This window comes from Aedes albopictus, chromosome 2, assembly GCF_035046485.1.
Source record: "Aedes albopictus strain Foshan chromosome 2, AalbF5, whole genome shotgun sequence".
NCBI classification, from domain to species: domain Eukaryota; kingdom Metazoa; phylum Arthropoda; class Insecta; order Diptera; family Culicidae; genus Aedes; species Aedes albopictus.
This window is the reverse complement of record NC_085137.1, coordinates 44,999,551-45,014,125: the sequence shown is the minus strand read 5'-3', so window position 1 is coordinate 45,014,125 and position 14,575 is coordinate 44,999,551. Positions and strand designations below refer to the sequence as shown.

The window sequence follows — 14,575 nt, the reverse complement described above, 5'->3', positions numbered from 1 at the left end:
GCATTTTGATCAGTTGTCAGTTGCCCCAACGAACGAACACGATTCGCTAATCGGGGCGCAGTCGTGACCCAACCAGCGAATCCGGACTGTATTTACTACAAAATTGTAGTAAACTGTAGATTACTACTTTTTATTCATACGGGCCAATATGGTGTTTGGTGGCGTTAGTGTTGTCATCGTGTATTGGTTTGCAACTTTACTCAAGTAAATATTCAAATCCTTACACAACTTTCCGAATGAAATTTGTTCTAGCCTGGATGTCTGTTCTCTGTGGTTTTAATGTACAGGGGATGGCCAAAATGTTTGAGATAGGCAACTTTTTTTCTCCCACAAAAAAAAATCAACATGCTGTAACTTTTCATAGAGTGCATCAAAATATCTCAAATTTTGACTGTTTATCAACCTGTTATATGTGCATCATTGGTACAAATTTGGGCTCGATTGAATAGTTTTTCGCAAAGTTAGAACCGTTCGGGTAAAACACTATTTTTAGACAACTCATTTTTGAGCTGTCATATCTCGGAAACCAGTGAACCGAATTGAATGAATTTTTTAACGTTTATCAACAATATATTGATACTTAATACAACGCTATAAAATGTAATATTTTCTCACGGCGAATTAAGTAATATCGGGTTGAAATTTTTACCCATATAGTCTTTTAGAGGAATATAAGTCAAATTTACAATACCACACAAAAATTAATAAATGTGTTCTTCCTCTCCTCTCTCTCCTCTTCTTGGCGTATCGTCCTCACTGGGACAAAGCCTGCTTCTCAGCTTAGTGTTCTATGAGCACTTCCACAGTTATTAACTGAGAGCTTCCTCTGCCAATGACCATTTTGCATGTGTATATCGTGTGGCAGGCACGAAGATACTCTATGCCCAAGGAAGTCAAGGAAATTTCCTTTACGAAAAGATCCTGGACCGACCGGGAATCGAACCCGCCACCCTCAGCATGGTCATGCTGAATACCCGTGCGTTTACCGCCTCGGCTATATGGGCCCCTAAATAGGCTCTAATATATCTGATCAGAGATAACTTGAGAACAGAAGTGGAAAATCTTTGGACATCAACTCTAAAATTTATTGACATCCCTGTGGTATCCGAGCTCTCTTTTTCGGCTGATCCGCCATCAGCCGATTTTTTTCCCCACTACTTTTGCGACAAACCAACACGGACGTCCGTCCGTCACAACAACGTTCACTAAACTGAAGTACATCTAAATTTCCATCCAGCACATGCTTACGCATGATTGACGTTTCTGTTACATCTCGCACGCAAGGTGTCAAGTTAGCGTTAGCGTTTCGAGAGCACGTTCACAAGCATTCATTCGTGCACGCTAAAATAATGATAATCGCACACGGTATGATAAGACTTTCAAATTGTCCAAACTCTCAAAATATACAACTCATAAGCTGACATCTCTGGCTACTACATCCGCCTTCTTCTCCACTCTTGTCTTGAATAAAAAAATATCCTCATCATCATCACATCGTCTGTTTGTCTGTGATCATCATCACATCGTCTATTTGTCTGTGATCATCATCACATCGTCTGTTTGTCTGTGATCATCATCACATCGTCTGTTTGTCTGTGATTATCATCACATCGTCTGTTTGAACGGGCTTGGTGGTCTAGTGGCTACCGCTTCTGATTCGTATGCAGAAGGTCATGGGTTCAATCCCTGGCCCGTCCTTTTCATCCTACTTTGTATCTTTCTATCCACTTTCTCTCACTCTCTCTTCTCTACATATACAACTCATGTATATTCATATGTTCATAGCCATCGCTAGAACCAGAAACGAATTGAAAAAAGTCGTTTCCCTCCCTTTCAACTTCCACTCACAGCACAGTGTATATATAACGCCTATAAGTTATGCAACCAAAGCGTGCTGTGCCGCTTGACCTTATTCACCTTATTCACCACACAATCTATCACGAACACTATAAATAACCCTATCCATGGATCGCATCACCGACCCAACGGTGACTCTCAGATCTCCCATCCTTTCCGTCTAACAAATACCCCAGTCCGTGCGGGTTGTGGGACGCAGAGTGCTCTCGGTCTCTAGTAGCAACAACCAGTACACTCTAACATTCTTTTCCCTTCCCAGCTGACTATAAGGACTTGGCCGGCGCCGTTATTGATCAAATATGCATGAGCTGCTAAAATTGCACTTTGAGAATAAGTGGAATGTCCCAGCCCCTTATTCAGTTGGATCACAGTGCAACTGGTACCAGTTCAGATCAATCACGGAGGAGCAACCATTGACATGTATAGTCAGAATTGATCGTTGATCGTTGATCGTTGATCGATTATCATCACATCGTCTGTTTGTCTGTGATCATCATCACATCGTCTGTTTGTCTGTGATCATCATCACATCGTCTGTTTGTCTGTGATCATCATCACATCGTCTGTTTGTCTGTGATCATCATCACATCGTCTGTTTGTCTGTGATTATCATCACATCCCCTAATAGAAAAATATGATACAACGTGCTTAACAACCCTTTCGGGCTATCATCTTGATCATACACGGAATGGAACAATCTTTCACCTAATCGGCAATGTATAATACATTTTTATTAGGGTCGTCTGTTCGTCTGTGATCATCATCACATCGTCTGTTTGTCTGTGATCATCATCACATCATCTGTTTGTCTGTGATCATCATCACATCGTCTGTTTGTCTGTGATCATCATCACATTGTCTGTTTGTCTGTGATCACCATCACATCATCTGTTTGTCTGTGATCATCATCACATCGTCTGTTTGTCTGTGATCATCATCACATCGTCTGTTTGTCTGTGATCATCGTCACATTGTCTGTTTGTCTGTGATCATCATCACATCGTCTGTTTGTCTATGATCATCATCACATCGTCTGTTTGTCCATGATCTACGTCATCATCTGTTTGTCTGTGATCGTCATCACGTGATCATTATCACATCGTCTGTTTTTGATCATTATCACATCATCTGTTTGTCTGTGATCATCATCACATCGTCTGTTTGTCTGTGATCATCATCACATCGTCTGTTTGTCTGTGATTATCATCACATCGTCTGTTTGTCTGTGATCATCATCACATCATCTGTTTGTCTGTGATCATCATCACATCGTCTGTTTGTCTGTGATCATCATCACATTGTCTGTTTGTCTGTGATCACCATCACATCATCTGTTTGTCTGTGATCATCATCACATCGTCTGTTTGTCTGTGATCATCGTCACATTGTCTGTTTGTCTGTGATCATCATCACATCGTCTGTTTGTCTGTGATCATCATCACATCGTCTGTTTGTCCATGATCATCGTCATCATCTGTTTGTCTGTGATCGTCATCACGTGATCATTATCACATCGTCTGTTTTTGATCATCATCACATCATCTGTTTGTCTGTGATCATCATCACATCGTCTGTTTGTCTGTGATCATCATCACATCGTCTGTTTGTCTGTGATCATCATCACATCGTCTGTTTGTCTGTGATTATCGTCATCATCTGTTTGTCTGTGATCATTATCACATCGTCTGTGTTTGATCATCATCACATTGTCTGTTTGTCAGTGATCACCATCACATCATCTGTTTGTCTGTGATCATCATCACATCATCTGTTAGTCTGTGATCATCATCACATCGTCTGTTTGTCGGTGATCATCATCACATCGCCTGTTTGTCTGTGATCATCATCACATTGTCTGTTTGTCTGTGATCATCATTACATCATCTGTTTGTCTGTGATCCTCATCACATCATCTGTTTGTCTGTGATCATCATCACATCATCTGTTTGTCTGTGATCATCATCACATCATCTGTTTGTCTGTGATTATCATCACATCGTCTGTTCGTCTGTGATCATCATCACATCGTCTGTTTGTCTGTGATCATCATCACATCATCTGTTTGTCTGTGATCATCATCACATCGTCTGTTTGTCTGTGATCATCATCACATTGTCTGTTTATCTGTGATCATCATCACATTATCTGTTTGTCTGTGATCTTACCTCCCGGTCTACTCCATTGCCGTTTTGGCAGGAAGTCTTACGGGGGAATCTGTTATTCCACGTTCCGGCCTACTCTGCTGCTGTTCAGGCAGGGAGTCTTACCGGGGGATTCGTTTTCAACTTCCGGCCTACTCCACTACTTTTCAGGCAGGGAGTCTTACCGGATGATCCGTTTTTTACCTTCCGGCCTACTCCACTGCTTTTCAGGCGGGAGTCTTACCGGGGGATCCTTTTTTTTATCTTCCGGTCTACTCTGCTGCTGCTGAGGCAGGGAGTCTTTCCGGGGGATCCTTTTTTTTTCTTCCGGCCTACTCTGCTGCTGTTCAGGCAGGGAGTCTTACCGGGGGATTCGTTTTCAACTTCCGGCCTACTCCACTACTTTTCAGGCAGGGAGTCTTACCGGGGGATCCGTTTTTCTCCTTCCGGCCTACTCCACTGCTTTTCAGGCAGGGAGTCTTACCGGGGAATTTTCCGATCTAATTTCATTTACTCTTCCTCATCACAATGATCCAAACCAACCTAAATATTCCATAGTTACAGCCTTCCCGTGAGAGCGCAATGTTTCCACACCAGCTGCGCCATTGTGGTATCCGAGCTCTCTTTTTCGGCTGATCCGCCATCAGCCGATTTTTTTCCCCACTACTTTTGCGACAAACCAACACGGACGTCCGTCCGTCACAACAACGTTCACTAAACTGAAGTACATCTAAATTTCCTTCCAGCACATGCTTACGCATGATTGACGTTTCTGTTACATCTCGCACGCAAGGTGTCAAGTTAGCGTTAGCGTTTCGAGAGCACGTTCACAAGCATTCATTCGTGCACGCTAAAATAATGATAATCGCACACGGTATGATAAGACTTTCAAATTGTCCAAACTCTCAAAATATACAACTCATAAGCTGACATCTCTGGCTACTACAATCCCAACTAACATTTTCAGCGCTATAAGCTTCAGTCATTTGCTTTCTGTTGTGTAACTATCGAGTAAAAGCAGTCAACGCTGAATAAAAGGAAAGCGAGTCAAATATAAATCATAAGCTAATACACGACTGCAAAACAAGCACCATACAGCTACCAAACTCTGTTTTCAGAAATCCATTGTTTGTCACTGGGCTACCTTTACTCCACGATGTGTTCAAGTTTTCACATCTTCCGGGAAATCTCCCGGAGTTGGAATAGGGCTAGGGGCAAGACACTGTGCAATCCGAAGCAACTCTGAGCAATCCTGAGTAACTCTTTTTGCTCGAATCCAAAAAAGGCAAGACTGCTCGATTTTTCACTGGTATCAGGCAACACTTCAGGAAAACCAGAGTGATCCAGAACAATCCTGAGGAATTCTGAGCAAAACTTCGATAACAGAGTTACTCTCGCTATATCTGTCCTGCCCCTAGAGCAGTGTGGCAGCGAGGACATCATCGGGACCAGTGGATACGGAGATCGGGAGTTCGATTCCAAGTAGCGGCAAGTACTTTAATTATTCAATTTTAAAAGTGATAAATCCAGTTCCACACGTATTGCGTCACGGTATCCATAACCTAATTATATTTAATCGTTTAATTTGGGGATGCCGTAAAACAATTATTTTACAACTGCGAAAAGGCTGAAAAAGCGCCTTCTCAAGATGTTATTCAGTTAGGGGCAATTTCTTCACCCTGGCTTAAGCGTTAAGCCAGGTTTAACTGTATGGGTAAGCCTGGCTTACCGGTTAAGCCGAGGTGAAGAAATCGGCCCTTAGTGATTATATAGGAGCCGAGAAAAGAGCTATGACTAGGTGGTATAGAAGCTGATCGCACAGCATGTACAAGCTGATTAAGTTCGCCAGATTTATTGGTATAGGGCTTGCATAGAAGCTTCCGTCCATATGTACAACACAGTAACTCAGCATCAAGCCGTATTAAGGACGCTTTGTTGACGTATACATTCACAATAAATGTTAGTTGGGATTGACGTAAAAAAATTACATTTTTTCGAGAAAAATCCAAAAAGTGTCAATCCATGACAACTTTTTTCAACGTTTAAAAAGTATCTATGTTTTAATAGTTTGTGAATCATTTGTATATTGTTAGTGTACGTTCAAAATTTCATTCAATTCGGTTCACTGGTTTCCGAGATATGACAGCTAAAAAATGAGTTGTCTAAAAAATAATGTTTTACCGGAACGGTTCTAACATCGCGAAAAACTATTCAATAGGAAGCAATCAGTGAAGTACTAGATTGAATGTAGTGAGCTGGATTTTTGTATGGTGAGATGATCAGTTCTCCGTTTCTGCAATAAAATGGTGCAAACAGCTTGGGTTATATGATTTCTTGCCTAATTTGATGCTGTTTGAGCAAAAGTTTGGGTGACTGCGTTGTTGTATTATTTATTTCTTGCAACTTCAACAACACAGTTACCCAAACTTTTGCTCAAACAGCATCAAATTAGGCAAGAAATCATATAACCCAAGCTGTTTGCCCCATTTTATTGCAGAAACGGAGAACTGATCATCTCACCATACAAAAATCCAGCTCACTACTTTCAATCTAGTACTTCACTGATTGCTTCCTATTGAGCCCAAATTTGTACCAATGATGCACATATGACAGGTTGATAAACAGTCAAAATTTGAAATTTTTTGATGCACTCTATGAAAAGTTATAGCATGTTGAACAAAATTTGAAATTTTTTGATGCACTCTATGAAAAGTTATAGCATGTTGAACTTTTTGTGAGAGAAAAAAAAGTTGCCTATCCCAAACATTTTGGCCATCCCCTGTATTTTTCAGTTCATATGATGATCCTCCAGACATTTGCTGGTGTTTCTGGTGAATTATTAATTAAACAACAATATTTCATTTTTCTGGACTTTGAATTGTTAAGAAAATGAGTGTTGCAAGTCACCCCGTCTAGGTACTATATTTCAAAACATATGAATATAACAAAGATATTGTAATATTTTTATAAAGTAAAATAGAAATTCATATAGCTCATTATGTAAAGAACCCGCATACAGAATATTATTTTTGGGAAATTTTGTTTTCATTCATTTGCAGACAACGATTCAGGACTCACATTTTTGTTACTTTTTCTGACTAATGTCAAATTCATGAAAATTTTGTTGGAATTATTAGAATAAAAGTAAAAATCGTGGCTATTTACTACTGAGATAGTATGTGAACTTTATAGTGCAACTGAGTTTTGGTATGTAAACGTCCGATTTTTATGTTTTGTTGACCCTGGGCTTGGATTATATCTCCCAGGAAGCTTTGATTTCAGGCATGTGGTCGATGGCCTTTGCAGCAATGATTGGAATAGCTGAATGTATAATCAATGGCAAACAATTCTGTAAGAATCAGATCTTCAAGTCATCTGATATAGTTATACTGATCATGACGCTGCATAGTACCTATATCGAACATTTGTCGAAGTCATTTATGTGCCGGGAAAATATAATTCCAAGTTGGAGAGAATATTACAAACTGAGGGAGGGTAATAGGCCCAGTCAGACCCCTGAATGGGCAATGTGGGTTAGTTTATGGGAATGCCATTGAAGGTTTGTAATATTCTCCGAGGCTTTCGAAATCCAACAGGGCGCGTCCCCGGGTTGCGGATAGGGGGAAAAGGGAGATTTTTCACATTTGCACTGTAATCAGCCAATGTGGTATTATCTCCTATGGTGTTGTAGTGCGAATGAATGATCTCATTCTATGGGAATTCGAACCTTGTAATGTATTGTTTATCAACTTCAATTTTCTAAGCTTGATAAGGTTTTGAAGACAAACATGAGATGAGAGAATTGCCTAATAGGAAAGTCACATCAGCAAAGCTTTTACATATGCAAATGCTATCCATGGGGTCATGTCTAGCATTTAATATGTATGGCAATGACTGATTCTTACCTAGCAGGGGTACTACAAGACCACGCGGACAATTCGATTAAAGGCTTAATTGGGAATAATATATTTTCCAGAACTGAAGGGACATTTTTTCCGGGGTGACTGGCGAGTCGGAGAGGGTAGAAGTTTCCGTTTGTTATAATTGACAAAATAAACAATCGGGCGCTTTTTCTTTCTATGACTTGCTTGGTATTTTGTGAATTATTGTTTTTTGGTTTCGGCAGGTATGCGATTCACTATTGAGCCTTAAAATTATTTTGCATCTGAATAGCATTCATATTGTCAAGTCTGTACCAACACCCTAATCCCACACCAAAATACCCTTTTCCTATCCCATGGCGTTTATGTGGTCAGCAAAGACTATTCAGCCATTATACCCCTCCTTATCATCGGCTTTGGACTGACTTGCGCTCTCATTGCCCCACCAAATGCTGCAAAATGAAAATGAAAAATGAAAATGATTTTTATGTTTTGTTGATGGAAAAGAACAGACGACATCAAGTGTTGCAAATCACCCCGTTTGACGGTACCCATAATTAGTCCTTTAGTTAGGGGAAGTGAAGCCAAATAAAATACATGAGTCAGTCTATAAGCCAGTACATTTGGGTCAACTCTTTTTTATTGGGAATACTTTCTTCTACTTTGCTTATTATGAGCATGGTTTAATATCAAAGACCGTACTAGACAGATTGTTACATACTGATAATTTATTTGTAGGGCTCTGCGCACAATATAGGAATATTTATACAAAAGAAAAAAATGCTGAACATAAACAAAAATACAGTCCACGAACTGCCCACAATTATAAGTACCGCTAGATTTCGCATTACAATTTAAATAACAGGAAATTTAGCTTCTCCCTAAGATCTACGTGTTCTACTTATTCGCTTCTTCCTCTTCCGCTTCCGGTTCTTCCGGTCGTTCGTGCAAGTTGAACAATTTAGCAACTTCGTTCAAATCGTCATACCGCGTGTGTTGAGCAACGATCCTCCGGGCCGTCCCGATCCGGTTGAACACATTCCACAGCAACACACCGACCACCTTCTCGTCCTTCAGGTAGAAGATAACGCCCTTGTTGAAGTCGTCTTTGTCCTCCTCGGTTGGCGCTGGCGGCTTCTGCTCTGCCTTCACCACATTCGGATTACCCAGGATCGAGGACTCTCCACCGTTGGAAGCGGTGGTCGTCACCGTTGCAGCGTTAGCGGCTTGCAGTTTTTCACTGGTGTCCGGAATGGTTTGAGGTGGATTAGCCTTGGCAAACACGGCCACGGTGGGCAGTGCCGAATCGATGATACCGATCGCTTCGTAACCAATTTTGGGACCCAAGTCCGACCAGAACATACTCTGATGCGTGTAGGGTTTGTCTGAAAAAGTACAGTAAACAGATTAGGTCGATTTTGCGGATCAACACATGCTCTATCCTGAAATGCAATGGCTTCCAGGTTTTCTCGAATTACATTTTCTATGATACTTACTCAACCCGACCATGTTCTCCCCGGCGAGCCGTCCTGAAACTACGGCATGATCGTGATGTTCCACCCGTCGCCTTCCCAGCTTGGGATCGAAGAAACAGGCGGCATCACCAGCCACGTACAGATGTGACCGAGCTCGCAGCTCGGCATCCACCACGAAGCCTCCCATCGCCGGATCCGTTTCCAGGTTGGATGTCTTGGCCAAATCCGTATTAGGTTCTGAGCCTACCGCAACGATTGCGTGATCCACAACCAGAACACTGTCATCGGTTAGGGTGAGTTTGAGTTTCTTATCCTGGACTTCCGCTGCCTTGACCTGGATCTTGGGCCACACTTTGACGCCTTCCTCTCGGACACGCTCCGTCGTCCATTGGCTTAGGTATTCCGGTAGGATTTTTCCCATGTTTCCTTCCTCGTGGAAAAGTTGATAAACTTCGAAGTTCTTATTTCGGATTTCGCTGCATTTTGCCAACGCACAAGATAGTTCACTTCCCAGGAAGCCCCCACCGATGATGGCAACCTTACTTCCATGGCTTAATTTTTCAGTTAGCTCCTCGAAATCGCTTACGGCTTTGAACATGCTGATCCGTTCCTTCACCGCCAATGGGGCTGATTCGAACACCGGAAGATTTTTCGGTCTTGCTCCTGTGGCCAAAAGACATTCTCCGTATTTGATCTCTGTTCCATCAGTTAGAATCGCCTTTCTGTTGACCACGTCTATCCGTTGCACTTCGTAGCCCCTAGCAATGGCCACACCTCCATTTGGAGATTCCATCAACTTCGTCGGATCCATGTAGAAGTCATCCGGCTCAAAGTAGATACTTCTTTCTACCCCATTCCACTGTCGGAACTTGAGCGGTTCCAGCTGGGCTTTGTCCTCCGGATTGAACCAGAGCTCTTTGGACAGCGGTGGCCGCATGTACGGCATTTCCGTTTCGTTAGTTATGACGAGAACTTTTGCTTTCGCATCGTGACCTTTGATGGCACGGAACGCGGCAAAACTGGCCGTTCCACCGCCGATCAGCAGGTATGGGACCTCACTTGGAAGGTCTTTCGAGGATGCTGGGAATGGTAACTTGGTTTTCTTCTTTGGTTGGACTGCTTCTGCTGATGTGGGTTCTGCCTTTTCCACTAGGGTTTCGTTTTTATCAAACAGCCCCATAGCATAGGCTAGTCCCAAACCACCGGCAGTAAGAGCTATGGCTCCGAAAATGTATTTGGAGTTTTCGCTGCCGGAACCACCAGGCGGAGGCGGGGGAGGGCATGCTGGCGAGGAAGCTTTTGCTGAAAGTGATTCCTGAAAAAAAATATCCGGTCTTAGTTTTGAAACATAGGATTAGATTGACTTATTAATAAAGCATGCATAATTTGAACCTCGGATGATTGGTCATGGTTTCCCACAATTCCGCTACAATCAGTTTTGCCACAAGCAGGTGCCGTCGCAGGTGATTCTGAACGCTGTGACAAAATTTCATTAGAAAGGACATTAACAAATCAAAAACAATTAAATGAAACCTCCCGGTCAGGAGCGCTTCGTTTGAGTCTTGATTTCGGAGGCATTTGCACAAGCTCTTCACTCGCTTGATCATGGTGTGGGGTACAGGGGCCTTGAAATTGAATATCTTCTCCAATCATAGGGATCTTCTCGGGGTCAATACAACCGTACCGGGAAGGCTTCCGTTCGGCGTTACACCCGGGATATGGTGGACTCTGGCAGGCCCCACTCGCTTCCAACAGTTTCTGACGCCGTTCAGTGACTTGCCTAGTTATCAGATCATTTACCTTTCTCGTGAACCAACGACGGCTGCAGAACGATCCACCTGTGGACGATGGGATACAAAAATCAATAATATTACATCATTATCCGCGGCCTGCGGCTCGCTCTGGTCGATAACCTAGAAAACCTCACCCGCAAACTGTTTCCTTGCCCGGATCGTAGCTACCCTTGGTTGCGCAATTCGAAGATTGCTGATCGCTGCACGGGAAGCTGCTAACATTTTCACTTCGATTTCACTGGATAATTTTCAAAACGATTTCGAATAAGTGGCAAGTGAATGTAGAAAGAAAATCTCACTTTTTCAAGGAATCGAGACGTTATCACTGCACTATGCGGTTCATTTATCAAAGTTTTGTTTTGCACTTGTATCGCGACGACAGTCTTTGCGCATCGAAAATCGTTCTCGCACTGTGTTCGGGTTCGCTAGGCGTAGAAAAATCCAAAAATCGATTGCGGCGGAATGGAATGTCAAAAGTGGCTGCGTCCTTACACACACTGAAACAAACTCAACGCTCAGAAAAATGCAGTGGCATACGTGGGACCGCGCATAACTTGCGAACGAAAGATCCGATTTGAGTCATCTTAGTTTTGTTCTGTTAGTTTTCACCCAAGGAAGGTTTATAAGGCATAAAACATGGAAAAATTGATAGTTTTTGAAAATCACTTTTTGAAGCAATTTGCGTACAGGGACTCGGTCTTGAAATGTCAAAAAACGCAGTACGCAAGTCAAAGTTTGCCGGGGTAAGCTAGTATAATTTCATTCATAAAAATTAGAGACTGTTCACACCGAACGGAAACCTCCACCAAAAATCGACTGAGAGGCGATTGGGGACTACGAAGGTGATGATTTTGTTCGCGGTTTTCTATGAGAAAGTGAAGAAGGGAAGATTTTTTGCTTTTTTTTTTCACTCATACTCCCATAAGAAACCCCGTAGGAAGAAAGAGTGTTTTCCGGCTCATCAACCTTCGTAGTCCCCAATACGCGCGCCCTAGTTCAACACTCGGTCGAAAACCATACCGGAATGTTGTCGAAAACAAAGAGAGAAGCACCGACGTATCCTCTGCTCTTTTGTGGAAGAAGCCAGATTTGGGGTTTCGTGAGTTCGATGTACATGTACACACTCGCATGTACATCAATTCAGGTCTCCGCTGGGTGGAAATAACTTATCACTGGGTTACGTTTTTTGCCGCTATCAAATGGGAACTACTCACCACCGGAATCGTTGTTGACGCAAATTTGAGAAATTCCACGGAGATCAATATGTGGAACATGGATGCGTTATTTCGTAGATTTTGATCACTAGACAACATGTTGAAAAAATCGAAAAAATCTCGCTTTTTCCCAGCACGGAGGAAGTTAGGCGTTCGACACTGTTAGGCATTTGTTAGGTATGTTGCTCATCGAAAACTTCGGAAAGCATAAATCATAACCCCGAAACTATGCTGAGTGTTCGATTTTTTCGCGCATCGTTGACAGTTGACGAAAAGGCAGTTAATAAAAGCAACAAAGCATCAGTTGGAAATTAAAATCGGGTCTGTCGGTCGAGAGAATTTAACATTAGCGTGTTACTGGTGGTGGTGGCCAATCGCGCAAGTTACAGAAGGTTAAGTTCACCAGTAATGCACTGAATGCACTAAGATTTGGCGATGCTGATTCCTCGGCTCATTCTTTAGTTTTCTACAATAGGAATAAAAATCTACAATATCAAAATTATTGATGTCCTTTCGTAAAATGGAGCATTGTTCAGAATGCTCTTAGCTTCTAAGAACGTGCACCACAAATATTTTGCAGCGATAGCATCAACTTTCTGAAGGGCACTCGTATTTTTAAGCTTCGGTTTAATCAAAATGTCATCGTCTGTCGTTAGATCCAAAACTTAAAAAACAACGTCTCAGTGAAAGTGCTTGCCAAAAACTAGTGGAAAAATTAACTTTTAACGGTTTATTCATCGTGTTTCTCTAATCCAGATATTATTTGGTATTGCTGGCATCTTGTGGAGTATTTTTCCGGAGAAACTAACATTGCTCAATTTGATTCTGCAGCTCAAACATGGAGGTGTACGAATTTGAGAAATCATTGCTGACCCGCTTGCAGGAAACGTCGGATGTGCTGTGTGCCCGTGGAATCGCCCTGCCGGCATCCGAGGTGCGCACCGAGTGGGCCAACTATGTCGAGATGGCAATCGAACCGACGGGATGGCAAGCCCAGTGGCGCATCCCGCGGGTGATGTGCGAAGAGCTCTCGCTCAAGTACCCCACCATAGTGGTCGGAACGGTGGAGCAGGTGCTGTTCGATGAGCTGAAGGCGATCTTCGTTGTGGAAGCGGTTCAGGACGATGATGTGCATATGCCCGAAAGGCAAGTGTTAGCGCTGGAAGAACTGTGGCCCTTGAAGGAACAGGAGAATGATGCGCTGAACGTCGATCGCACGGCGGACTGTTTGGATCGGTTACGGTTCTTCTATCAGCATGTTTGGATGCCTTGGGATAATGACGAGGATGACGACGGAAGCGATTGGGCCGAGAAGAATCTGTACGACAGGGTGAAGTTCTATTACGACGTGAAGAAGCGGGTCATGTCCAAACGGCTGGTGTCGCACGTTATGGCTTTGCTGGCCGAAGCAAACTACGTGCAAAAGAAGCGGGAACTGCTGGAAATGGAAGTGGACGAAGAGGAGGAAAACGGATCCGACGACGAGACGGAACCCGAGAACAAAAGAGCCAACAAATTGGTAGAGCTTCATCTGCGTTTGAATGTAATTAAAAACGAGATGAAAATCCTGGAGGATCCAACTTTGAGGGATGCATTCGAAAAGGTATGTTGAGTATTTTGACCCATACAATCGTACAACCAAAATCTATTATGTTCACTAACCACTAATCAACAGGTACGCTTTGGATCCCCAGCCGAAAAGCAAACGAACGAAGAAGCTTCGATTGTGGTTCATACTGGGACCATGGATCAGCACATCAAATATCTCCAGGAGGCTAAATCCATCGTCGGTAATAGCAAAACCGTGCGAATCTGTGACTCGTTGCAAGGGGCCCTCGAGAAATGTGCTGCCTCGAATGAGCTATATCTACCGCCCGGCAGGCATGAAATCAAGTTCTTGGAATATCTCAACGGAGGAGGGCTGCTGAAGGCGGTGAGCACTGTCCGATTTGCGGATGCTTGCAAAGCCGGACAACTGCATGTGATTGAAGATGCGGCGGCGGTGGTCTGCTCAAAGGACGACGACAGCGTTCTTCTCACGGTGGACGGTGATTACTGTTTCGAGAATGTTATGCTGGACTGCATCAATGTTCGGACCGGAGTGCTGATCAAGCAGGGGAATGTTACATTCAAAAATTGCTTCTTGATTGGAGACGCCACGTCTAGCACTAAGCAAGGAATAGTTGTATTTGGTAAGCATTTCTTTCTATATAA

General features: G+C 42.9%; 2 protein-coding genes across 2 annotated transcripts; one reads left to right on the top strand and one right to left on the bottom strand.

Annotated features, from left to right (window-relative positions):
* Positions 1 to 8,481: 8,481 nt before the first annotated feature.
* Positions 8,482 to 11,575, bottom strand: LOC109421441 (putative apoptosis-inducing factor 1, mitochondrial). Its single transcript, XM_019695929.3, has 4 exons — positions 11,282 to 11,575; positions 11,155 to 11,192; positions 9,376 to 10,669; positions 8,482 to 9,264 (listed from the first exon to the last, which is right to left on the bottom strand). Exons 1-4 carry the CDS (start codon positions 11,367 to 11,369, stop codon positions 8,777 to 8,779), a joined length of 1,908 nt encoding a protein of 635 aa, XP_019551474.2. The 5' UTR covers positions 11,370 to 11,575; the 3' UTR covers positions 8,482 to 8,776.
* Positions 11,576 to 12,972: 1,397 nt separating this feature from the next.
* On the top strand, positions 12,973 to 14,553 carry LOC109432536 (protein nessun dorma; the record flags this gene model as incomplete). Its single annotated transcript, XM_019708866.3, is given in 3 exon segments — positions 12,973 to 13,127; positions 13,193 to 13,964; positions 14,037 to 14,553. Coding segments are annotated over 2 exon segments (1,282 nt in total), but the record flags the coding sequence as incomplete, so codon positions are not given.
* Between the last annotated feature and the right edge of the window lie 22 nt (positions 14,554 to 14,575).